The sequence below is a fragment of the Malus domestica genome, chromosome 02, assembly GCF_042453785.1.
Source record: "Malus domestica chromosome 02, GDT2T_hap1".
NCBI lineage: Eukaryota > Viridiplantae > Streptophyta > Magnoliopsida > Rosales > Rosaceae > Malus > Malus domestica.
Window position 1 is genome coordinate 35,294,778 of NC_091662.1, and position 25,352 is coordinate 35,320,129.

A 25,352-nucleotide genomic window follows, 5' to 3' on the forward strand; every position below is an offset into this window, starting at 1 on the left:
GTGAGCTTTTCAAGTACTTGCAAACTTCCATTCATCGTTGAGTCCAAACAACAATTATTGAAGACAATGCCGCTTATGAATCTTTTGGTAAGTGTTTATGTGTGATTAAAAGCAAGGTATGAAAAAGTAATCAATAAATCAAAATTTTTAAAATAAAAAGTAAAATGCAAAAGAGCATTGGACACTTAGCAAAGAGCATTGCACACATAGCATATAGCAAGATGCTAATTTAGAATACAAATGTAAATTAAATCTAATATCATGAAGTGTCTATATATTTGATAACAATTAATTGATTAAATGATTTTTATTTTAATTGAATTATACGAATATGTTTTTTTTTATATAGTAATTTATAATATGACAGATTGCGATCATAAACACAAAATTTTCTAAAACGACTTAGAAAACACCTCTCAAGGAAAAGGAATACCACGAATTGCACAAGAGGACTACAATAAGAGTAGTGCTATCCATACATTTATTTTTATATTTCACACATACCTTTCAATTTCTAATCGTCGAATTTTTAAATGAGTTAAAAAAAATAGATAAAAATTAATAAAAATGCTTAAAAGGTAAAAAAAGGTGCGTAAATAATATTACCCTTCGGCAAAGCTTGGAACGGACAGAGTAAAGAAAGACCATCCCCGACTCTCACAACTGACATAAACGACCATGACCAACCACCACCACCACCACCTACATGCCCCCCTCCGCTCAGCGCCAGCATCCTCCTCCTCCTCCCCTCAAACCTTCACATCGAAGCTCCTCCTCCTCCTCACTCTCCTCCCCCTCTCTCTTGCTGCCTTAGCTTTCATCCTGCAATGGCGTGGCGGCATTCCCGACCCCACCACTCGCTGGTCTCCTCCCGGTTCCCACCACCTCTTCCCTGGCATGGACGCCTCTCCTCTTTCCTCCGCCGTCGTCCACTCCTCGTCCTCCGATTGCTTCAATCTCGGCCGTTCAGCTTCGCCTTCGATTCCCTACTATCAGAATTGGAAGTTTGATTCTGCATCCAATTTACGACCAAAGGTATGATTTTTTTTCTTGCTTTCATGGATTTAAGGTTGATCTGGTTCTGGGTTGTGCTTGTTGTAGATTTGGGTTTAGTGGGTTTTTACTGCTGTATTTGAAAATTTGAAATTTCTCAGTGGTCGTGTGGATCTGTATCTGGATTTCCCATTTGTGGATTGAAGTTTATGGCTTTGAGGCTGTTTATACATGTACTGTGCACTCCATATCAAATGCTGTGCATTTTTGCTTACAAATCTATAACGAATCTCGAAATTTAGTTAAACTCGTCTATAGGGAATTAATGGTGTGGTGAGCAAAAATGCCGTCTCATTGATCTGTGTAATGTGAACCAACTTCATCCTGCTTCTGGCAATATCCAACCTTGCTTTCCTAATAGACTTGTTAATGCAATACACTATGCAATATGCTTTATACTTGTGAAGGAGCAATCTTCTGCTACGAATTATAAGTATTAAACCCATGGAGTCCCTGCTCTAGATCAAACATTGACAATGGCAACTCAAGTGATTCTGCACAGCTACATGAGTGTTATGTATGGTCTAGTGTTTATGCATGAGGGGCTTGGTTGTCCAATAGATCAACATAATACGATTGTTTCATTAACGACCTGTGATTGCAGTGAGAAAATATGATAACACCACCATTTACTTATCAGACTTTATCACACCAGTATTCAGAGTAATTTGCTGGGTAGTGGAACTTGATTGTGTGAGCTACATATCATTTAAATCTTCCTGTTCTAATTGTGTTATATTTTGAGAAATATCCCCCTTCCAATCCTTTTTAACAAGTGTGATGCTCTGCATATAATGCGAGGTCCGGTTTCATCGTTTATAGAAAAAAAATTATGTAAGTCAACTGTTTGGTTGATCGGTGATAGCTTGTTAGGTAATGAGTGCTGCATACTAATATCAGGACAACATGCATTTTGGTGGAATGAATTTTTCATTTCTTATTAAGTAAGAGTTTTGTGCAGATATGTATTACTACAAGTACGTCAGCTGGTTTAGAACAGATTTTGCCCTGGATGTTTTATCACAAGGTTATTGGAGTGATTACCTTTTTCCTATTTGTGGAAGGAAAGGCTGCATCTCCTGAAGTATCAAAAGTTCTGGAGTCTATTCCTGTAAGTTAAATAATACATAACTCTGATTGTCTAAGTTCTGTTCAGTTGCCTTCTTCTCCCCTTTATTTTTCTTTCTGTGGTTTTTTTCTTTGTTTATTTTATTTTTTAATTTTTTTGCAAATGCATTTTTACAATGCTTAATAGGGTGAAAATTGTCGAGCATAACTTTTGTGGTACTTTGTCAGGGAGTAAAGGTGATATACAGAACTAAAGAGCTTGAGGAACAACAAGCTAAAAGGTGAGTTGATTCTGCCGCTGACACTCGGTGCATGTCTTGTGCTTAATACAAATATAATCTTCTAGTATTTTTAAGACTTAATACTCCTGGATATTTTGATTAACGTAATCAACATCTCTAAATGCTTGAACGTCTTCTATTTGTTTATCCTTTTTCAGTAGACTGGTAGATACACACAGAGACACACACATTTATATACACACACAATCCGGCTTTGGGATGGTAACCACAATGTGGTACCTGGATGATTCAAATGACCCCTCTGGCCATTCCATTTTCACAGTAAAAAGGAGCAAAAACAGTTGTTTAGGGCTTAGGTTTTAACTCCTGATTTCAGGGATACTAAGTTTGTGAAGGGGAGTTAAAATTTAAAGCCTAAGCCCTTAAATCGACTCCACACAAAATTAATAAACCTTGTAGGGAAATGGATTGTAAACTAGACTAAATAAAAGAAACACAACGTTAGTGTGCTGTTTGAACAGCAAGCACAGCTGTCCAAATGGCGGTTGTGCGGTTGTCCGCTTCTAAAATAATTCTACATACATTTTCGCTCAAATCACTTGTATTTTATGTTTCTTGTTTTTTGGTGCGATCAGCCGGATTTGGAATGAGACTTGGCTGTCCAGTTTCTTTTACAAACCTTGCAATTATGAGCTATTTGTGAAGCAATCTCTCAATATGGAGATAGCTATAGTCTTGGCAAGGGTACGGAAGATTCTTCTCATCTTAATGGTGCCTCTGTTGTTATTTTTACCTTATGGTGATAGGTTTTCTTAATTTATTAATCTTTTTTGTTGCTTGGGACTTTCTGTTGCATATAAAAATACTAGGATGCTGGAATGGACTGGATAATTCATCTTGACACGGATGAGTTACTGCACCCGGCTGGGGCCAAGGAGTATTCTTTGAGGCAGTTGCTGCTTGATGTGCCTGGGAATGTGGATATGGTTATTTTCCCGAATTATGTATGTCAAATATTTAGTTACTTTTAAGTTGTGTACATGTAAACATGATTAAGCATGCTAGTCTTGTTACTTTTTAGTATTGGCACCCGTTTCAGCCCTGATGCATGTTATTCGGTGATTTAACTAACTTGTTTGTATTGTGTAGGAGAGCAGTATTGAACGGGATGATATTAAGGAACCATTTACTGAGGTGAATTTCCTCTGTTGTCCATCATTATTGCTTCTTAATTGCTTCAATAAATTTCATTAGATCTCTAAAGTTCAAGAATTACGAGATTGATATTTGTTATTCTATATGGGCAGTCAGCTTGGTAAGGTCTTTAACGTGCATACCATAATGAGTTTGTAACCTTATCCATACTTTTAGATTTAACATGCTGGGAAGCAGCAGTATATTGTTGCCCTGTTGAACTATCAAGGATATGGTTGTCAGACGGTGACAAGCATATATCCCGGATTAATGGATTCGATTAAACATGTTATTCTAAACTTTTACCAAGATCTGCCTCTTTTCAAATCTAGACATAAAGCTAGGAAGTTAATGTGTTAGTTCGAATAAGGGCAAATTGTTTAAAGGCAAGTACATAGGTGTGGGATTAGAGTAAGTAATATTTATGATACAGATGGTGCTGCATTACGATATGGTAGTTGCGAGCAATCGGGTCGTAGACAAGGACCTTCTGACTAGTTTGTACTTCCAGAATGAGAAATAGTACCTTAAATAAATGAATCCCAGTTAATTCTAGGAAATGCTTCACTTCATCTTCATCTTAATTTTTACATTTTAATTAGCATGCATGTACTTTGTCTTATGCTTTGCTCTTGTATCTATGCAATCAGGTTTCCATGTTCAAGAGGAATTATGACCATGTACCAAAAGACACATACTTTGGCATGTATAAAGAGTCAGTTCATGGTAACCCAAACTACTTTTTGACTTATGGAAATGGGAAATCAGCTGCTCGAGTCCAAGATCATCTTCGTCCTAATGGTGCACACAGATGGCACAATTATATGAAAACTCCGAAGTACAGTAATTTTATATTGGAATGAGCAGTGTTTTTGGTTCAACTTATTGCTCATGGTAATCATATATATCCTAATTCCTTTTAGCGAGGTCAAATTTGAAGAGGCTGCTGTTCTGCACTACACATATGCCAGATTTTCAGACTTAACATCTAGGCGTGATCGGTGTCACTGCAAGCCTACAAAGGAAGATGTCAAAAGATGCTTTATGTTGGATTTTGACAGAGCTGTGAGTTCAATTCTTTCTTTGGTTCTTTCTAAACTCTTTAACTACCGGAACAAGATCATCGAGCACATAATGTGATCAGTTAACTTCGTAAAGCTACCTAGTTGGTCCATGCCGAAAAAAGTTTTATAATTTGACTGTAAGGTGCTGAAGCTTTAAAGGGCCGAATATAGAAACTAAAGATACTTGTACAACTGGTGTGGAAGAAATTCCTGATGAGAAGGGTAATGTTGGAATAAGAAAAGATGATATTGCAAATGAATTGCAATCTACTAGGTTTGAAAAAGTTGTCAGTTTAAAAAGGTTTTGCTATTTCATTCAAAGCATTCATGGGGACTATTTTGATATATTCGGATTCAGTAGCGACTGCCATGCATAGTTGTTGGTAGAAATAGAATTCTTGAAAATTTAAATATATATCTATCGGTCTATTGGTAATTTGGTAGAGGTTACTCGGAAATCTAAATGGGAATTAGTTTTGTTGTTTTCCAACTCCAAGTGTAAACTTAAGGTGCTGCATATCTGACAAAGTGGTTTTCTAACACCATTTTGCAGATTTGGCTAATATTCTACGAAATTTATAATAGAACAGTGGAATTGTCTTTTCCCTTACATTTCCCCTTTCTTCTGGTGTAATAGCTGTCAGCTCTTGAACTTGTTTTTTCATTGCATCTCTTCTCGCTAACTCTTTCATACACTGACAACATTTAGCATTGCAGGCATTCATAATTGCGTCAACCGCAACTAAGGAGGAAATGCAGAAATGGTGAGGTTTTCTTTACAAGTTATTACATTTATCTTGATCCTCCTTAACTATAGAATTTGAAACATGATGATTCAAATGCTGTACATTAATGAGAGAACCTTGGGAATTAACTTTGTTTCTCTTTCTTTTTCCCTTTTCAATCCTTTATTGTGAATTAAGTTTGCGCTTGGCTTTTGTTCTAGGTACCATGAACACATTGTATGGGATGACAAAGAAGTAAAACTAAAACTTTTGAGAAAAGGCATTTTGACTCGGATATATGCTCCCATGGTAAGCTGATCAACTCATTTAAATAATGTATTTAGTAAATGATTTTCATGAAAGTATTGACAACCTCAAAACCTAGAGTTAATTACATTTCTACTTCCACCCGGTCAACAGATACTTTCTCCCGATCTGGATTAAACTCATTCTGTAGCATTTAACCCATCACTTATTGTCATTTCAGGCCATAATACAAGGACTAAGGGAGTCGGGAGTCTTCAGCTCAGTTATTGCGTCTGCCCCAACAACTCTCTCAAAAGAAAAGTTTTTGTTGACAATTGATAGTAGTAACTCCTCAAGAGCTGCTACCTCCGAATCCCTCCCGTCGTCGAGGAAGATTGGTAGAAGCAGAGAGAGTAAGGCTACCGCCAGGAAGGCATTGGATATCAAAGCTGCTGAATTTCAAGAAGTGGCTGTTCCACCGTTGTCCCCCCCAGGAATGGACGATAATCAAGCCAGTGTGGAAGTGTAAAGTAAGGTCTCGTTTCCAAGATTGGCTCAGCTGTTCCTTCTTCTTAGTGTGACCTAGTTTATATATATTCATATACCACGAAGTGTAATCTAGACATGAAGTATTTGGAGCTAACGGAAGACTTGGCGCAAGACCGAGCGCAGTAGCGTGCGAAGATTCATACAACCGACTCCACTTAGTGAGATAAGGATTTGCTACTGCTGCTGCTGTTGTTTGAGTGTAATCTATTTTTTTCAATTTTGTATAGTCAAAAGTAACATTTAATTGAGAATTTGAGATTCACATGTGATGTCATATGTGTAAGCTGGTAGACAAAACCTTGACCCGCTGTAGCCGCAGGTTTGTCACAACTACAGATATTTCATGTAGACATTGAAATTCTCTACGAGGATTTGGTTCCCGATTCATTCCAACTCATAATATTTTTCAGTTTTTTTATGTAAATGGGAAATTGTGGTTAAATCTTACCATGAGTCAAATTTTGATTGAGTAGTAATGCCATTAGGCAATGTCTGTGGCACGTTGAGACCCACACAAGTTTTTGGCGGGTTCATGAAGTTCTTTACAAAAAAGGAAATGATCTGAGAGTGGTAATTCTCATACGTTTGCAAACAAATAGATCAAACTATGGGTTTGCCAAAGAAGGGTCATGCTCCCAACCTTCAGTCACACCGGTGTTTATCCACAAGGGTACCCTGCTGCACAATAAGAACGGATGGATTAAAGGTTGAAGAAACTAATAAGTCCCCAAGAGGTCCCAGTTCGTCGTAATCGCTGCAATAATCCAATAACGACCACGCTGGGGATGAGCTTTCGTATCTTCTTCCCACTAAGTACAGATCATATTCACTCTCCAGGCCCCTTACAATATTTACAGTTTCTTCCCAGCTCTTCACAATCTCCTCCACGAATTGTGTGCTGCGATTGTGCATCGACTTAAGCCTAAACTCATCCATGCACGTGTCGTCGAGATGCTTCTGCATCCGACTATTTACCGCTTGATCGATGTCCCCGTCGTTGTCGTTCTGGTCATCGCATGTGAATTTGCCTGATGTTGCATTACTTGGGACCACAATAAACCGGACAACCCTTAGATTAACCCGAGGATGCCCGGCCATCCTCCATGCATACGTTAATGCCTCGCGGTCATCTGGTCCTCCAAAGAAAAACATGGCGAATAGATGGTACCCTGGGGAGGAACCGCTGCCATTTCTGGACTCGCTAATTTGGGACACACTAAGCCCACGATCAACGAAAATACCCACCGTGCACGGCGAATTTTTTATCAAGTTGTTGTTGACCCCCTTCAAATTAGGGTTGGTATCCTCCATGGTTCCGTCAATGGAAAATTGATTGTGGAATGGGGTTATAATAATGTTGATGAACTTCTCGTTGGCCAGATTGCATATGTATTCATGCATGGTGTTGTAGGAAGAAAAGGCTGTGAGTGTTTGGATAGAAACGTTTCCTCTATTCTTCGCGTATTTTTCGAATCGATTTTCGGACATGATGTACTCGGGTTGCATCTGGTTGCTTCGGTTAGAGTTTTCTTTGCAAACTTCCTGCACGATGAGCATGGCCGAACCATGGTCTGTGATCTCCACAAGTTGAACGGCGAAGATGCAGATTGGGGATTGTCTCGTCGGATTTGAAGCCTCGAGGAGGTCGATCATGCCGGAGACGCTACTTGAGGTATGGGTGCAAGTAAGGATTTTTAGCTCCGTCTCAGGTCCTACGCTTTGTATGTTCCTGAGTTTGTATTCTGCGGTGTTCTTGGTGGGCTTGAACACGAGGGCTAGAAAGGGTCCGACCGGAAGCGTCATTAACCACATCGCAATCATCATTACTCCAAACGTTCGGTTGTCCAAGACCTAGACCATATTTGCACGTAAGTAACAGACTTCAGAGGTATAGCATATGGTTCTAATAGTATAAATGGAAAATGTTCCCTTAATTGCACATTTTGTAACACACTTTGCAAGACTGCTACCAAGGAGCTAACCACACTAAACTTCTTTTATTTGTGGAAAAAAAAAACTTTATGATACTCATTTATCTAAAGTGTTGATGATATCAAGTATTGTTTAATGTGCATGGTTCAGATTTATATTTTTAGACGTAAGCATTTGTTTAGCAACATAATCAAATTTGATAAGAAAACAATACTCTCAGTCATTTATTGTGAATAAGTAAAAGCAAATAAACAGGTACAGTATTTCAAGTGATGCATGCATGCAATGTAATTGTACGTACCTTTATGTCCTTGCCAGTGCCGAGTATTATGAGTCCCATTAAGCCTTTGGTGTTCATGAGTATCCCAAGAGCAAAACTATCTCCACGTGACATTTTGTACATCAAGCCGATGATATAATTACTCAAAATTTTCGGAATGTTAGCAAGAACGACAACCGCCACGACACGCCACAGGTTAGTATCTGCAAGTGTGAACTTTGGATTTTCGTTGGTTAAAATATAGCTAAAATTAGTTCTTAGCCCGACGGTTAAGAAGTATAGAGGCATCAGAAGGTGACTCACGAAGGTTTGGATCCTGTCAACCAGGACCTTCTTCAGCTCTCCACTAGGAATAATGGTTCCCAGCATAAAGGGTCCCAAAATGGAGTGCGACCCAAAATTGTCACTTACGTACCCGAAAAGCACAACCACCGACAGAATGAAGCGGACTTGCTGCTCGTTGTATCCGCTGCTATCGTTGTCGGTGGTTGTATTGCGGATGAACCACGGGATAGCCGGACGTAGTACAAAAACGCATAGTAGTATGAATATCACGGCGCTCATGGCCCCGATCGATTGGTCAGTATATGCGAAAGTCATGCCCGCAAGGAGAAGAAGCCAGGATAACACGTCGGAGATAACCGCCGAGGACAAGGCGAGGCGGCCGAAATCAGAGTGGAGGAGCTTTTTGTCGGCGAGGACTTGGGCAAGGTCGGTGAAGTTGGTGGAGGCCAGGGCAATGCCCCAGAAGGCGTAGCCGTTGTCGTTGGCAATTTGCTCAGCCAGTGCCCTACCATAATCATTGAAGAGTACGAAGCGATATAAAAGCCAACCCCAGATCAAGGAAACGAGACTGCCAACTACGGCAACGCTAAGAGCCCTTTTTCCAGCCCGGATTATAGGTACAAACTCAAGCTCTAAACCCATGATGAACATGTGATAACCAAGCCCTAAGTTTGCCACGGTTTCTATGTTGACCAGGCTGAAGAAAGGGATTACGTATTGAAGAGCAAATATGATAGTACCAACGAATGCCGGACCCAACATCACGCCACCCTGTAATTAAATGATAATTTAGTCATATTTTTTTATAAACAATAATGTTATCGAGTTAAATTGTTCAATATAAGGAGGAGAAGATCAGTAGTGATCTAATCTACACTAAAGTGTATAGACATTATAACTTTTCGCCACTATAGTATGCACTATATGTGACAAATATATTCATATATATGCTGCCCATTTGTGACAGGTATATAACACAAGGAGTTCAAATTTTCAATTCTCATATGTATGGTAGCAGCCTGAAACTCGATTGTTAAAACTTAAATCTAATACCTAATTTGCTAACAGCCTTATTAAGCTAATGTTATAATTTAAATTCAAATCTCAAGTTCGAATAGCAGCCCCGAAACTGGAGAGTTCAACTTTAAAATCTAATCTCTATATTGCTAATTAAGATACGATAATTTTGAACACACAAAATTAATACAGTAGCTAATGGTGTGTCAGTTTTGTATCTAAATAACTTTAATAAGAATTAAAAGAGTAAGAACATGTTTGAAAGTGCATTAAAATAACTACAAACACCTCCATATTACCAAAAAAGTAAAAAAAATGTAGGTTCTGACCATAAGTTAAAAGCTCTTATGTATTAAAAAAACACTTACATTTTTATTAATCATTTCATATTGCTTTTTTTTTTTTCGTCGAACATATTGCTTCTAATTCAAGCTCTGTTACTAAAAGCACTTTTACGCAAAAGTAATTTTTAAATAAGGATTTCTATATGGGTGGTGTATGCAGCATAAATAATTAAATATTAAAAAAACACAATTTTGACCTGAAAAGCCTATTGAACTTGTATTGTAAATTTCAAATCATGAGTTCTTGGAGTTAGGGCCTAGGCCTTGTAATTAAGAAATATGGAAAGAATATTTATCCTGCTTAATAGGAATAGCAGATTAATGAATTAATTAATAGGGACATGAACCGTAGAACTCACAAGAATATCGGAGACAATACGAGGTTGGTGCAAGGGCTTGAAGAGATGATAAAGAAGGCGAGTGATGGACATGGCGGCGATCAGTTGGACAATGATCATCGGAACAGATCTGAAAAATGTACTCTGCACACGCCATATCTCTCCTGTCTTGTACACTGTCATGTTATAACATATCTCCCAAGTACCTTCCTGAAATGAAGTACCTTTTGCAATCGCTGGTGGTAGCGCATGCACGCTTGGTTGTTCATTCATACTTGTCTGAGTAAAATTGATGTTAACTGGCTAATAAATAATACGACGCTGACAACTCGCTTGTTCTTTCTCTTGCAGTATTGATCTAATTAAATAGAGCAAAAAAGAAAGAAAACTGTGACAAGGTCGCTTAGTTGTAACGTAAGGTGTAGATATCAATTTATATAAGGTGTCCTCTCCAATTATTGTTATTATTTGAGGGTGTTTGTTAATCTTAATTTTTAATCTTCAGCTATAAGCGGGTAGTTGTTAGTATTAACTCAATATTCATCATATTTACATGACCAACTAATTAACCCTCTTAACATAATCAACCAACTAATTACCATCTTCAATATTTCGTCTTAGAAGCTGTTCTGTTTTCCTCTCTCTCTCTCTCTCCATATATTTTTGGCTTTTGTTCTCGAACATTCTTCGTTCGGAGATGATTTATATGAAATATAACGGGTGCTTGAGTTCTACACTATCTGTCAGATATCTGTAGAGTTAGATTTTATTTTTCTCTTCTTTTTCAACAGAAAATTAAAAGGACGTATGTCAACAAATTAAGTAATCAACAGCTGCATGGATTTGTTGAAATGACGAATACCTGTTTAGATGCCAAAACAAAATCTGGCAACATCTTTGTTGAGGGATAATATTGCGAGGGTGGTTTCTACTATTGCGGCTATTTGGAAGGTTCAAAATAAGTTTATTTTTTATGGCCAACCAGTCAATTTTCATCATCTCTGCATGTCTATTAATTCTGTGATTTTTCATGATGGAAAGTTTATTCCTGGTTACTCTCAAGGTTTTGACGCTCGAATCATCTCTTCAATGGGGATCTGACCTATCTCTCACAAGGTGCCTAGTATTCTTCCTGTCCTTTGGTCTCCTCCTTGATTTCCTTGGATTAAACTTAATACAGATGGTTTATCTAAAGGAAATCCCAGTCCTGCTGCTTGTGGAGGAGTTTTCAGGAATTGCCATGATCATTTTCTTGGTGGTTTCTGCTAATGGATTGGTTATCACAACTCTTTTTTTGCAGAATTATCTGCAATTATTATTGCTGTAGAGTTTGCATATCAACTGGGTTAGCATTGACTTTGGTTGGAAAGTGACAGCGCTAGTGTTATTTTTGCTTTTCAATCGTCTGATTTTGATCCTCCATGGTCTCTTCGTATGCAATGGTCTATTTGTTTGGACCGCATTCAGAAAATGACTTTTTACTCATCTCACATGTATTGGGAGGAAAATTTTGTTGCGGACAATGCTTGTCTTCTCCAACTTTAACTTGGCATGATTCTCCTCCCCCAACGGCTCATGCTGCATTGTTTTCAAACTATGTTGGCTTGCCTTGTTACCGCTTCTCAAATTAATGTGCATCTTGGCATCTAGGTTTGTCTTACTTTCTTTTTTTCCCTAACTTTGAGGTGTTACTCAACTTGTTTTGCAGGTTTAGACCTTTAGGTTTGGTTTTAGAGGGGTTAGGTTTCATGTCCCCCCTCCCTTTTTTCTTTATATCTCTCTTGTTTTAGTTTCTAAAACTGTACGGTTTATGTCCCCCCTTTTTTTGTTATCTCTGTTTTATGAGGGATAAGGTTGATGTTCCCCTTGACTAGGTATAACTTCTTTTTTCATTATCAATACAATTTCCCTCGTACCGTCGAGGTTTCCTAAAAATTAAAATAAAATAAAATAAAAAATTGTTGAGTTTGTTAGCTGATCATTTAACGAAGCCTACCACTGGTGTGAGTATGCAGCGCAATCAGCTAGTCCGATAATTTCGGACATTCAAATTTCTTCTTACATAGGTCACAAAAAGGAGAAAGATATGACACAGGTAGACCACTACAATGAGTAAGTGACGTTTATATCAATAATATAAGAACATGTGATACATGTCTTTAAATCATTAACATAAGACCCCATTTGATAGTGTATCCTTGCCATATAAGCTACTCCCCACAAAAACATATACTTTGAGCCATACATTGACATAAGGGACTACATAAATCTACGCATCTATTCCATATTAAAGCTCCTGCAATGGGGAAAATAGATAAAGATTGTCATTACAAGTATACAAAACACGACTTCTTTATACAATGCCAAGTGTTTTTTTATAACAAATTATTTTTGTGTTTTGATATATAAGGTTGAGAGTTAATTAGGACATATCCTTTTCTTTCTAATAACGTAATGAGTGTCATCAGAAAGACATATCTTTCCTCGGGACAACCAAGTATCTCCCCTCGTCTCTAAAAAAAACGTCCTCCCAGCCACTTAACACTATAATTTATTAGTATTTCTCTTTACGTGAGAAGTCTTAAGTTCGATTCTCGTCAAAGAAGAATTCAAACCAAATTATTATGGCTAGCTCATTGTAAGGCTTAGCTCACTCCCCCAGCTCTTAGTATAGATATTATCGTATAGGATAAAAATAAAACTCTCCCCATTAGACATATACTTGGCTTCGCATGTCAAGTACATGGACTCAATTAGAAACCGGAACTGATATTTACACTCCTATTTTTTTCCTCCCTCACTCCTCAATTTAATTCTATTCATTGATTTTGCTTTTAAGAGAGTGTAAAAATCATTTCCCTTGTGTGTGTGTGTATATATATACATCGACATTTTTACACTAAGGAGAGGAGGAGTTTGACAAAGCCACACAATGGGCAACCTAATTTGGTATTGAATTCGACATCCACGAGATAAAAGGTAAAGAAAAGTCGGAGTCTTTTTCTTTCTTAAATAACATACAAAGAGGAATGTTTGACTCTTAAGATTGAGAAGAAGTTTCTCCTCAAAATATAACGTGGCTGATTTACAAAATTTCATTCTTTATGATGGAAACTTTTAATATTATAAATCGTTATGTAGAGATTGTCTCTAAAAAAATCAATTAAAATAAGGTGGTTTAGTTAATTAACTATAACAAATAGATAGACGGCTAACAATACATTTACTGAATCCGATCATCTGTTTTATACAACTTGATGACAAAATGATCTCATATCTATTAAATTTTTGTAGAAATGATCTTTACAAAATGATATGTAATATGAACATATCATAAACACAAATTTTCGTGAATTAGCCACAAAAAAACTTTGACCAAGAACTCCTCCTCATTGATTGAGTAGCTAAGTTTACTAGCACACTTACAGTTATTTTATAAAAAAGCAAGATGAATCGGTGATAACATTATCCACTACGAGCGGAAGGGCTCAGCTGTTATCATGGCAAGGCTTCTCATCTCCAACACAGCCTCACTTACTCTCTCTCCTCCTCCACCCGCCCCACCCTCACGTGGTTCATTCATCCCTCCGCACGTGAACATATCGCCGGCGTCACGGTATCCCGGCCGGCAAACCAGAGGCCTAGAGGTGGTGACAGGTGCGGGGCCCACCACGAGCCAGTACGTGTTTGCATTCGTTTTGCCGCTCTCTCTGATCGCCGTCACCGTTTTCACTTCCATCAGAGTCGCCGATAAGCTCGACCGAGACTTTCTTGAAGAGGTTCGTCGAATTTCTGCAACTCGGTTTTTTTATTTGCATGCTGTTTAATGCTTTTGAATATTTGAATTCATGTGGTGATTGAAATGAACAAGGTTGCCAATGTATATATATGTGAGTGTGCGCGCCTAATAAATGCTGTTATTGCATTCATATAGCATATGAATTAACTCGGAAGAGTCAAGTGCTTTCCGACAATAAAAAATGCTTCTGACTGCGTGTGTGGCAGTAGAAGCGCTTTCTAGAGCAGGTAGTGCTTTTCAAGGAACAAAAGTACGAGGATTTTTCATATATATTTTTTTGGATATATTTATGAGCAGAAGTGCTTCCTACACTAGCAATCCCAAAAGAGCTCAATCTGTCTTGCTTTGTTATGGATTAATGATTTCTTCAGTAGTCATAGTGTTTGTGTTCTTGATGTAGATGGCAATTAACCAAGCGATCCGGGAAACGGATGAGGAAGGCGAACCTGACAAGTCGATAGAAGAAAAGCCTGCGCTTTCCGGTACTCGCAACCGGCCCAAGAGGGAAGTCTAAGCCTCATTTTCTTGCTCGGTAAAGCTTCAGTTTTGTACTTAGATCAGCCTGCGGCCGTGCATTCCGATTCTGTCAATGTTATCATTTTATGGACAATTTTGTATGTCAAATGGATGTTAACGTTAGTACGTTGTGTCAAGAGCTTTTGAGAACAACACCTTCTCTTCCTTGAGAATAAGAGCGAAAGGCGAGTTCGAAGGTGATCCCCGTGAATGCGTGCGCAGTGTATTTTGTGTGTAGAAAAAGAAATATGGAATGAACATACATCAGTTGTACAACAGGCAGAGAACATTTTGCTATTAGTGTTTCCAATATGAATGCCTTTTGTTTGCCAAATGGGATTGTAAAGAAATAATCCTTTCATATTCACGTAAGATGGTTGTTGGTCTAGTGGTACTTCTCTTCTCAATTTTAGACGACGGCCCTAATTCAAATCAATGCATTTATGCAAGGATACGATCGAATACATGAAATTAGCAATTCAATTGCAGTCACAATTTCTCTGGACAGATTATGAACATTATATATCTGGAATCTTCGACCGGTCATTAAAAAATTCAGGGTACCTCGCTCCTGCAATCTGGAACTGCTTCTCTTCTTTACCTCACAGATGAATTTGTATATGCTGCGTCTTTAGCACCAGAAGAGTTGTTTATCTCCCACTAGGAAACGATACTTGCGTTAGTTTACAAGCAACGACCAAACTGAACGACCAGCAAGCCAACAAACAGAGTCTCAACCAGGGTCTCTGAGCCAAATTGTACACTGAAGACTGAACCTCCAAATCACAAGGAGACCACAGGCGATAAAGTTGTAGAGAAACAAACAAAGCAGGCTAACCACATTCAGAAGAATCATACTGGTGAGAAATACACTTGCTGAGCAACCCGAATGACAACCTGCCAAACCAAAAAATCTAGCTTCCATAAGAGTTCACTAGCCTCGCCTACTATTTAGCTGTATGCATTTCTACGATCTTGTAGCTGAAGTAGGTTAAAAAACAGATTTTTCTTTCTGTGGTTGCATAATAATTTGAGTCCTAGACTTTCTGATAAAAAAAAAAATAGTAACAATAATATGATTGACAGAATAGAAAGATGCATCACCACTTATACACGGATGAAGTTTCGAAGTAAACATAGCCCATCAAAAACTACATGCAGGGCTCTCTGCTACTGAAAACTTTTCAACCCATCATCTCCGCCATTTGGGATTTGCATTGTTGGCAATAACTTGAAGCTAACGTGAACACTTCTTTGTATTTGATCTCTAATCCCAAAAGATGCCGAACTAAAAGCAGAACAAGCAAGAATCAGTTCACTAAAACAAATCAACTGAACATAAACTGTAACAGTATTGCGAAACATCAATGGCAATGACAGCTAACAAAATGCCTCACAAAAAAAAAAAAAAACCAGTGTACTTCCTCCATGGATGCATCCTAAATGGAGTGTTCTCACCACTCTGATACAATCCACGCATGATAAGCAAATTGCAACAGAAGGAAAGTCCGAGATAACCAGTGATTTCAGTTCCTGCCTTTATAGTTTATAGTTTCATCCTGACAGCAGCTTAGAACCCTTTGCTTTCAACTTTTTTTCGTAAAGGAGAAGAATTTCGAAAGATCATCAATAACAGGAAAACCAAATTTCTCCATCTGTGCAAGCATCTCGCATAACTTATCCATTCTTCTTGTCTCAACGTAGAACACCAAAATGGGATTCACCGTAGCGAATTCTGGCTGAAGACCCTCTTGAACTGTTACTCGGAAAATCTTATAAGCCTTATCAACCCTCTTCACATTACATAAACCCTCGATAGGAGAATTATATATCCCCAAATCTGCCCTATACCCCGAATCCACCAAATCCTTCAACAAATCACACGCCACCCCAACCTTCTTGTCTGCCACAAACCCCTCAACCAACACCCCATAAATTGCTCTATCAATCAAGAAACCCTTTGCCTTCATTTCCCTAAACAACTCGTACCCTTTCTCCACCCTTCCACCCGTACACAACCCTGTAACCAGAGTTACATATGCCATAGCGTCTGCCTCAACCCTCTCTCTCTTCATTTCCTCCCAAACCCTCAAACACCCATCCAAGTTTCCCTCCGAAAGCAAAACCTTAATCATTGCCGTGTATGCAAACACGTCCGGTTTGCACAAATTCGCCCTCATTCTCTCCAAAAGCTGCAACATTTCATCAATTCTTCCCATTTTACACATACTCTTTATTAAGATCATGAAAGTAACACTCTCCTCCACCAATCCATCACCACGAAAATCTTCGTAAACGAATAACGCCAAATCCAAATAACCCGTTTTCGCCAACGCATCCATGATCCTATTGTACAAGAAAACCCTAGGTTTAACCGCAAATTTCTTCATTTTTTCATACACATAATAAACCCTAAGACCTCTATTAGCATCAGAGTGCATTCTGATGAGAATCTCAAACTGTTTCTCGCTGGGCGGTTTGCCCTGCGAGTCCATCAGCTCGGCGACTTGGTCCGCCGACCAGAACCGGTTAGATCGGTTGAGGCAATAAGCCAAGGCATTGTATGAAGCATAAGTGTGCTTGAAACCCTTTTGCCAACCTGCCCAGGGGAAGAACTTGGAGGCTGAAACGGGGTCGTCCTGGACCTTGAGCACCTCGGCAACGAGGTCGGGTGTGACCCGGCGGAGCTTCCGGAGCTCCGAGACGACTGGAGAGCCCCAGTGGTTCCGGTTCTTGCGGAAAGCATCGAGTATGAAGCGGGCGATGGGGGAGAGGAACGAGAGGAGGGTCGTGTCGTCGGGGTTGGGCGAAGAAGTGGAGGGCAAGGAATGGGGCAGGTGTGGGTCCCACTTGGAGAGATCGAAGGGTTGGGATTGAGGGGCGGTGGTGGGGTGTTTGGGATTCGGGTGAGAAACGCGGTTGGAGAACCGCGGACGGTGGGGCGGTTTTGTGCGGGCTTGCGGTGGCAGTGGAAGAAGGTGAAGTTTTGGAATTTAGGTGGTAGGGACTGAGGTGGCATTTTCAAAATTTGTTACTATTGAGGTTAGGGGTGGGGTTCGGTCCAGTTCCACCCTCAAAATGGAATCGGAATCGGAAAATTTCAACGATTTGGTTCGGTGCGGTTCTGTTTAAATTTATTACTAAAACCGTACAGTTCAGTTCATAATGATTCTGGTTCGGTTCATGTCGGTTTATGGTTCTAACCAAAATTATATATATGTTTTTTCTAATTTTCTAGTTCTAATACCAAACACATATTTCAACTACAAATTCAAATAAATTTGAGTGTTCACTACTAGATCTACAAGATTTGTGACTGAAAGATAGAAAGTGTGCATACAAATATAAATCAAAATATAGAAGGGCTCATATCAAGACCAAAGTGTAGATCTTAAACTAAAACTAAAATGTACATAATGCATAATATACTGGAAAAGAATGGAGAAAAATAATGTAGGGAGGAAAAGTGATAAAACAACAAAGGAGGGGAAGAGAAGTGAAGAAAAATATTGGGCTTATGCACATGATCTTCTTGAAAAAATATCTTTTTTATATAAAAATAATAATAAAACAATAAGTTATATTAAAAGCGGTTCGGTGCGGTCCTTTCGGTTTTAATATTTCCAAACTGGAACCGTTTGAAACGGTTCAGTTCGATTTTTGTTCCAATTTTGACTTTTTTGGTCAATGCAGTCTTTTACAGGTTTTTTTTTGTCACGATTCGATTCAGTTTTCCGGTTTTTATGCCCACCCCTAATTGAGGATCCAAGTTACAACTGGTTTCTATAAAATAAAAAATATTATCGAGGAACTACTTGTATGCTATGGTAAATAGGTTTATTGTCTCGTATTATTTTAGGTTCTTTTCAAATTTAAGGAAGAAGATGGGTTGTCTCTGAGATTCCAATTTCTATGTGACCCGGATTCCCTAACATATGGTGTTGCTCTCGTTCAAAGCCAGAACATATGGTACCGTTTGCGCATCAGGACGGTAAGCGATACCATATGTTCGGTTACCACTCGCGTGATGCTATAAGCAGAATGCTGCTTTTGAACAAAGCGATACCATATGTCCGGTTACCACTTGTGTGATGCTGTAATCGGAAAGCTGCTTTTAAACAAAGCAGAAAACAGAACAAGCATTCAAAAGCAGAAAATCAAACACACCAATATCCAATCAAGAAATTTATAAACTTTGCCAGTCAATTTAGTATTGTGAGCTTATCCAGCAAACACTACACGTATCTCACTTCTTTCTGGGAAAGTAGCTGCAGGGCAACGGCCTGATAATATAACATTCAAAGAATTTTACAATGATACATGCTGCAAAAGTTGAGAGTAATTATCAAAATTCAAAACCCTCAACACGATAGATTGATCGGATATATTCTGTTTACAAACCGGGAAGGTCGGAAGATCCATCGAATTGCATTCTGTGGAAGAACATAATTACCCGTTTCCTGTCGCAGATGAGATAACAGAAATGACATACATATAATATGTAGAACATGCCTGCATATCTGCTTCTATTATGACCAGCTGGTGATTCAAAACACACGAACAAAAAGCAACCCCTTGTTTTTTATCACCCGCTACTCTTAGGCGAAACTGACCCTCTTTCTGTTATTTTCCCTGCTCCAGTAGTTACCTGTTTGATAATCACTCCCTTGCAATCTTGAGCTTTTATAGCCTGATCTGTACTGGTGAGGGTGTCCCCTCTTATGGCCACCATCGTTCCTTGCTCCCCGACCACTATTTGTTATCCCAAAATCCAAATTATTTTTCTGGTTATTATGGCTCTCCCACTGTTTCTGACCCCATTCATCTCCTCCACGATCTCTCCATTCTCTATCTTTTAGAGATTTTCTGTTTTGACTAAGACCATACTTCCAAGAATTTTCACCACGACCCAAGTTCTTTGACTCCTGGTTGCAGCCCCAAGAATTAGATACCGGATCAGCCCATCTACTACCTTTCACAGAGGCAACATCCTGACAGCCTCCTTCCCAAGGATTGACACCATTATCCCAACTCTTTGGCGCAGTGATACTGTCTTCCATCTGGTTCCATCCCCGCGACTCATTCCTTCTATCTTCCCATGCATTCTTCTCCGTCTCAGTAGTTCCATTGCCCTGAGTAATTCCACGTTCCCAAGGGTCGTCACGATTAGTTTTCCACTGGTTCCTGCCCGGAGCTTTATTTATCAAATGTCCACTATCCTGAATGTTGTCACATTCCCAAGAATTTGTATGAGTATCAGGGACAGTGTTATGTTCATCGGGAGGAACAAAATCTGAATATTTTGCCTTCTTGTTTGTTTGCCCAATCTTGCCTTCCCCTTCTCCCTCATCAGGAGCAAAGTACTCTCGATCCACTTCCTTAATGAGTGCAGGATCGATGTTAGGGTTCCAATCTATTGCATCAATATAAATATTTGGATCAGGCAGAGATGCGTCAAAGGGGAGACCATTGATGTCTGCCCAAAATCGCTTTTTTGCACTTTGAAATGCCTCCTCTGCACCTGAGTCATTCCAATTGAGTACCATACTGCTTCCATACATATAATTCTTTGCATCTACTACCTTCCACCATGGTATAGACCCCACCAACGTGCAGTACTGCTTTTCCCAATAAGGTACACCATCCTGCCGACTCCCTATGAATGAAAAAATAAAAAAAGTATTAAGATTCAAGTAATATCCAACGCCATTGGTGCTGCCAGAACTCCAACATAAGTTGAGGGCATTGCATGAAAAGGAATTAATCTTGCAATGACGAAATTATTAAGACATACAGAATTAATGCGCAATATGTCCTATGCCGCATGACCAACCACAAAGAAAAGGGAAAAGGAAAACGGAAAGTAGAGCACACAAATCTCTAACAACTTTAAACTAATGCTAAGAAGCAGACGATAAGAAAAAAACTAATTGAACAATTTCAAGAATCTAAGCAGTTTATATAGAAACCTTAAAACACACGAGACAGAACTAGTTATGTTATGGTTTCTTCTTTTCTTCACAATGAACTATTAATGGAACCGAAAAGCCTACCACAACTCAAATAACGAAAATTTGTATCCACAGATAACAAAGATCTAGAAATGAAATAGCCGCCTTTCGAAACAGCACATAACACATATTACTACACAGGAGCCCAGTAAAATTTAGAGTATAATGTAGAATCTGTATCCAATTACCGGTCTTTAATCCAAACGAGTGTCATATAATAAGTTCTTTCTAGCATTGCCCTCCAATGTTATCAAACCCACCATACATTTTCAATAATTTTCTCAGTTGAACAAATAAACAATCAAAAACATCAATGTTCTCATAACTCGATATTTTCTCGGCAACCAAACAAAAATCACTGTTTCATTACTGGGAAAAAGGGGTAAAAATTGAAACGATAAAAACCCACCAAGAAAAACCCACAAAAACCAACAATTTAAGAAGAACCCAATTCAAATTTAATCATAAGATACACACAAAAAAAACAAAAAAAGAAAATTAATTTTACCAGAAGGAGGAGGAGGTTGGGGGTGAAATGGCAGAGGCGACGGGTCCGGAAGCTTTTCCTGACGGCAGAATCTACGGCGGGGACGATGAATCCACTTGCCCATTTGCTCAATTCCAACAACACATCCACCGAGAGGCAGAGAAATTGGATTCAAATCAAGAAAATCTAGCGTTCAGAAGTACTATTGCAGGATCTTCACCTTTTTGCACAGATAGAGAGAGAGAGAGAGAGAGAGGATTTTATAGTTGAGAGCTGTTGAGTTCAGAGGGAGGATAATGGGCTTCAGTTGGGAAGATGGTACGCTGTAAGGCTGACAGGCGGCGACTCAGGAGGTTTTGACAGCGGAAATGGTGGAAGTCGGTGCTCTACTCGATCCGCTATTCAGGCCCACGTTTTAGGTCCAACGGAGTCCACTGGCTGATGACCCAATTTTAGGCCCAGCCGAAGTTTTAAGTTTAACAACTAGCACTGGGCCCACACACTGTGTGTGAGAAACTAAGAGCGACAAGTTAACATGATGAACAAGTGGTGGGGGAAAGTTATCTTTCTCTTCTTAAAACGTGGGGATTTTTTTTTTGTTAAATTACTTTAATGTCCCTAATTTGTTTTCTTGATATTTATTTCTTTCAATTATGCATGGAAGGTATACTAGGGAAAAAATCATCATGACACAAGGGAACGGGAAGCTCGATAGCTAGCAACCCATAAACTTTACTAATAGGGGCCCTTTATTGATAACGATAGAAAGAGCGGTCCACATAAGCTATTAAAACCAAAATAAGAGCAGTCTAACCAACACGAATAGGATTGGATCAAACATCGCTCTATTAGTTTTTCTTTAGTTTTTGGTTGACAAATAAAATTTTATTAATAGATAGTATAAATATTTGACACAAAAAATTGAAAGTATTGTGAAAACACTTTTTGGAGGAGCACCCATAATGCACTACTCCAAGAAGCAGGCCCGGCCCAGACCCAGTGCAGGCACGGCGACTGTTCGAGGCCCAAAAAAATTGGGGGCACCAAAATTGTTAAGGTGAAATATTTATATATGTTTTATAAGAGTATAAATTTATAAAATTTGGTTTAATGACAAAGAAATTTAATTAGAACTGGTGGTTTTGTTCAAACAACCATGTGTGCTTATTTACATTCCAATTTTTACAAATTTCTTTTCATAAAGTATAAATTTATAAAATTTGGCTAAATGATCAAGAAGTTTAATTAGAACCAATGGTTTTTGTTGTTTAAAATTAACGAGAGATCCTAAGGTTTAATTTAGTATTCATTCATTACTTATACATATCCTTAAAGACTCAAAAATATCAATATTTTTTTAGTCTTATATTGATGAGGTTAGTAAATAAGAAAAAAATAACTCACGATTTATACAAAAACACTTTAAAAGTTCAGATGGAAAACAAAACTCATAATCCATCTACTTATACGTCCGAAGTGTTTTAGTTTCCTTCTCTTGATACAAAATAAATAAATTATTTCATGTTTTAAAATTATTGAGTTTGAAGTGTTTTTCTAAATATAATTTTATCGATGTCTTACGCGTGAAAACAAATATTTTTTTATATGAAATGAGGGCACATTTTTTACGTCACCCCGGGCCTCAAAAATCTCTGGACCGGCCCTGCCAAGAAGCGCTCCAAGAAGTACTTAAAGCCCGATTTGGAGTGCTTATGTAGGAAATACTTCTACTCTTGAGCACTTTTGGCTAGAAATTCAGTTTTTCAACAAAATAAAAAAAAAACACTTTTAGTTATTAAAAAACACTTTTAACGGTTCGGTGCGGTTTTGAAGCCAAAACCGAAATGAAACCAAACCGTTTGGTTCGGTTCGGTGCGGTTTCAAACGGTTTTGGTTTGGTTTTTAAGAAAAAATATACAATTTGCAATTTAACATATTAATAAGCATTTCCCAGTAGCAATAGGAAAAAGACATTTGTTATTATATAAACAATTAGCATGTTGCATGCAGTTGTTATGTTAAAATATGTTTGTGCAACTAAAAGGTGTCCCGTACAAGGTATAACATAAAACAAGTTGAATAACTTTGAATTCATTAAACATGAGCGAAACTTTCATACTAGAATATGTGATATCATGCTTCAAATGAGTGCACTTCATTAGATCATTGTTCGACTCTTGATAACAAGATTAGTCCACCCTTGTACATATATGTGTGTGTGTGTGTATGTGATGGTATAAAATAACAAAGGTCCTTCAACTTAATGAACGAAAGAAAGTGATGAATGATGATATTCTAGTGTGGTTGTGTCCATACTAAGTGCATGGATTCTAACAAACAACCAATTAAAACATGAAATTTAATATGGACATTTAATTAAATGTTTATTAATATTTGCGGTGCGGTTCGGTTTCGGTGCGGTTTTCAAAAGCCAAAACCAAAACCAAACCGTTTTCTATGTTGCGGTTCGGTTTCAAAACCAAAACCGTTCCAAAACCACAAAACCAAATCGTTCGGTGCGGTTCGATTTGGTTCGTGTTTCGATTTCGGTTTTTGGTTTCAAGTGCCCACCCCTACATACAATCTAGTAATTATATAGGACCATAGGAGGAGGCTTAAGAGTTAAGAAGTGTTCTCCACACTAGTTAATTTTTAAAAGAGGCACGAGAAGATTGTTACGTATATACATTTACTTAATACATTTGTCATCTAACGGTTAAACTTGCAACTCAAATATAAAATAATTTATATATAATCATATATGAATGCTAATATATTGAGTAAAATCATATACCATAGCCAAACCCGAGAATGTAAATATGACAAGATGACTCATTAGAGAGATTTTTCAATCTACCCGAAACACAAAGTGGTACATCACATGTTATTGTACAATTAGAGAGATACTTGAAAAAAAAATATTTTCTACCAATTATATAATAACATGTAATGTACTGTCTCACGTTCCAAATACACTGAAAAATCTCCCGTCTCTTTGGGCCCTTCAACAGCTGTCCTCCCTCGCTCACACAACCTAATAATAAGTCTTGCTTTTGTTTCCTTTGTTTTTTCCCCCACATTGGCACATTCTCTCATCTGACTCCCCCACCTCCTTCAATAATTCCTCTCTCTCTCTCTCTCTAAATAGTGGTGGGGTGTGTGGATTATGGGAGCAGTCTATATCTGCCTATTCTTTTTCTATGACTCTAACGCTTAGTCACAAATGTATACATTAAAGTAGTTGCGCATGGTACGTTATCTTTAAGCTTTGAGTCCCACATACTTCCAACTAATTGGTACAACACTACTGTTTTGCGAGACTGACTAAGATATTACTCATCCCACAGAAAAAGAACGAACCAAAGTTCTAGTCAACAAGGAAAAGGAAATATCCAGGCTTCCACTTCAACCAAATAAGAGAACCTCTGGCACGAGAACGCTGTCACAATTGTGTCTTGCATTAATAATACAAGAACATGTGAAGAGAAATTAATACTATGTATCCTTGTATTATTGGAATGGAACGCTAACATGAGAGTTTATTTGCGCCATAAGAGTATTTGAACAAAATGAAAATACAGATTCATCCCAAGAATTGAGAATGGTGAAGAGTTTTCGCGCGTCTGTTTTAAACTTTTGTCCTAATAGTTGGTAATAATGTCACATCAACTATACTTTGTTTATTAAGTGCTTTTCGCGCTCATTTTCTCCTTCTACACTGTACATGTAATTGTTTATTTTGTTTTAAGTTTGATTCTCACCAAAGGTAAAGTTAAATCATATTATTATGACAAGTCCATTGTAAGGCCTAGTCTACTCCCTCATTCCTTTAGTTTGGATACTATATATTGTTTGTTAAAAAAAATTAGAACAAACACAGATGTCCAAAGAAAGAGAATGATTGTGTGAAAACCATTCCCCTTAATTTTTTGTTTTGTCAATGATTGTGTGAAAACCATTCCCCTTAATTTTTTGTTTTGTCAAACGATAGATTTGCTATATTAGATGTTAGTTAGGGAGCCGACTGGATTCGAACTCACACCGTGGTGCAAAAGTAACACTCTTCTCTATCACTGTGGTAGATGATCACTTGCCTAAAACAGGAACAAAAGGAAAGAAAAATACACGATGCCAATATAGTTTTAGTGGTTAGCGCTTGAAATTTGTACATGATTATCTAGTTAACCTCATTCTCTCTATAA

The 25,352-nt window shown here is 38.1% G+C and overlaps 3 protein-coding genes, 1 long non-coding RNA gene and 1 pseudogene across 5 annotated transcripts; 2 read left to right on the forward strand and 3 right to left on the reverse strand.

The window, feature by feature from the left end:
* The first annotated feature begins 598 nt into the window (after positions 1–598).
* On the forward strand, positions 599–6,534 carry LOC114822155 (glycosyltransferase-like KOBITO 1). Of its 2 annotated transcripts, XM_029096331.2 has the most exons (12): positions 599–1,035; positions 2,015–2,164; positions 2,350–2,402; positions 2,999–3,107; positions 3,233–3,367; positions 3,513–3,557; positions 4,208–4,395; positions 4,481–4,622; positions 5,339–5,385; positions 5,568–5,655; positions 5,834–6,122; positions 6,215–6,534. In XM_029096331.2, the coding sequence occupies exons 1-11, from the start codon at positions 679–681 to the stop codon at positions 6,119–6,121; spliced, it is 1,602 nt and encodes a 533-aa protein (XP_028952164.1). In that variant the 5' UTR covers positions 599–678; the 3' UTR covers position 6,122; positions 6,215–6,534. The 2 variants fall into 2 exon arrangements, with proteins under 2 accessions (XP_028952164.1, XP_028952160.1); XM_029096327.2 differs by having other exon boundaries at positions 5,834–6,534.
* A 38-nt stretch (positions 6,535–6,572) lies between these two features.
* LOC114822152 (cation/H(+) antiporter 15-like) lies at positions 6,573–10,497 on the reverse strand. Its single transcript, XM_029096319.2, has 3 exons — positions 10,359–10,497; positions 8,375–9,409; positions 6,573–7,992 (listed from the first exon to the last, which is right to left on the reverse strand). The coding sequence occupies exons 1-3, from the start codon at positions 10,455–10,457 to the stop codon at positions 6,784–6,786; spliced, it is 2,343 nt and encodes a 780-aa protein (XP_028952152.1). The 5' UTR covers positions 10,458–10,497; the 3' UTR covers positions 6,573–6,783.
* A 3,203-nt stretch (positions 10,498–13,700) lies between these two features.
* Positions 13,701–14,986, forward strand: LOC114822161 (uncharacterized). Its single transcript, XR_011578551.1, has 2 exons — positions 13,701–14,116; positions 14,537–14,986. It is a non-coding gene; the product is annotated as an uncharacterized lncRNA (long non-coding RNA).
* Positions 14,921–17,686, reverse strand: LOC114822159 (pentatricopeptide repeat-containing protein At4g20740-like; annotated as a pseudogene).
* A 1,138-nt stretch (positions 17,687–18,824) lies between these two features.
* LOC103411975 (uncharacterized) lies at positions 18,825–21,562 on the reverse strand. Its single transcript, XM_008350585.4, has 2 exons — positions 21,172–21,562; positions 18,825–20,308 (listed from the first exon to the last, which is right to left on the reverse strand). Exons 1-2 carry the CDS (start codon positions 21,272–21,274, stop codon positions 19,251–19,253), a joined length of 1,161 nt encoding a protein of 386 aa, XP_008348807.2. The 5' UTR covers positions 21,275–21,562; the 3' UTR covers positions 18,825–19,250.
* Between the last annotated feature and the right edge of the window lie 3,790 nt (positions 21,563–25,352).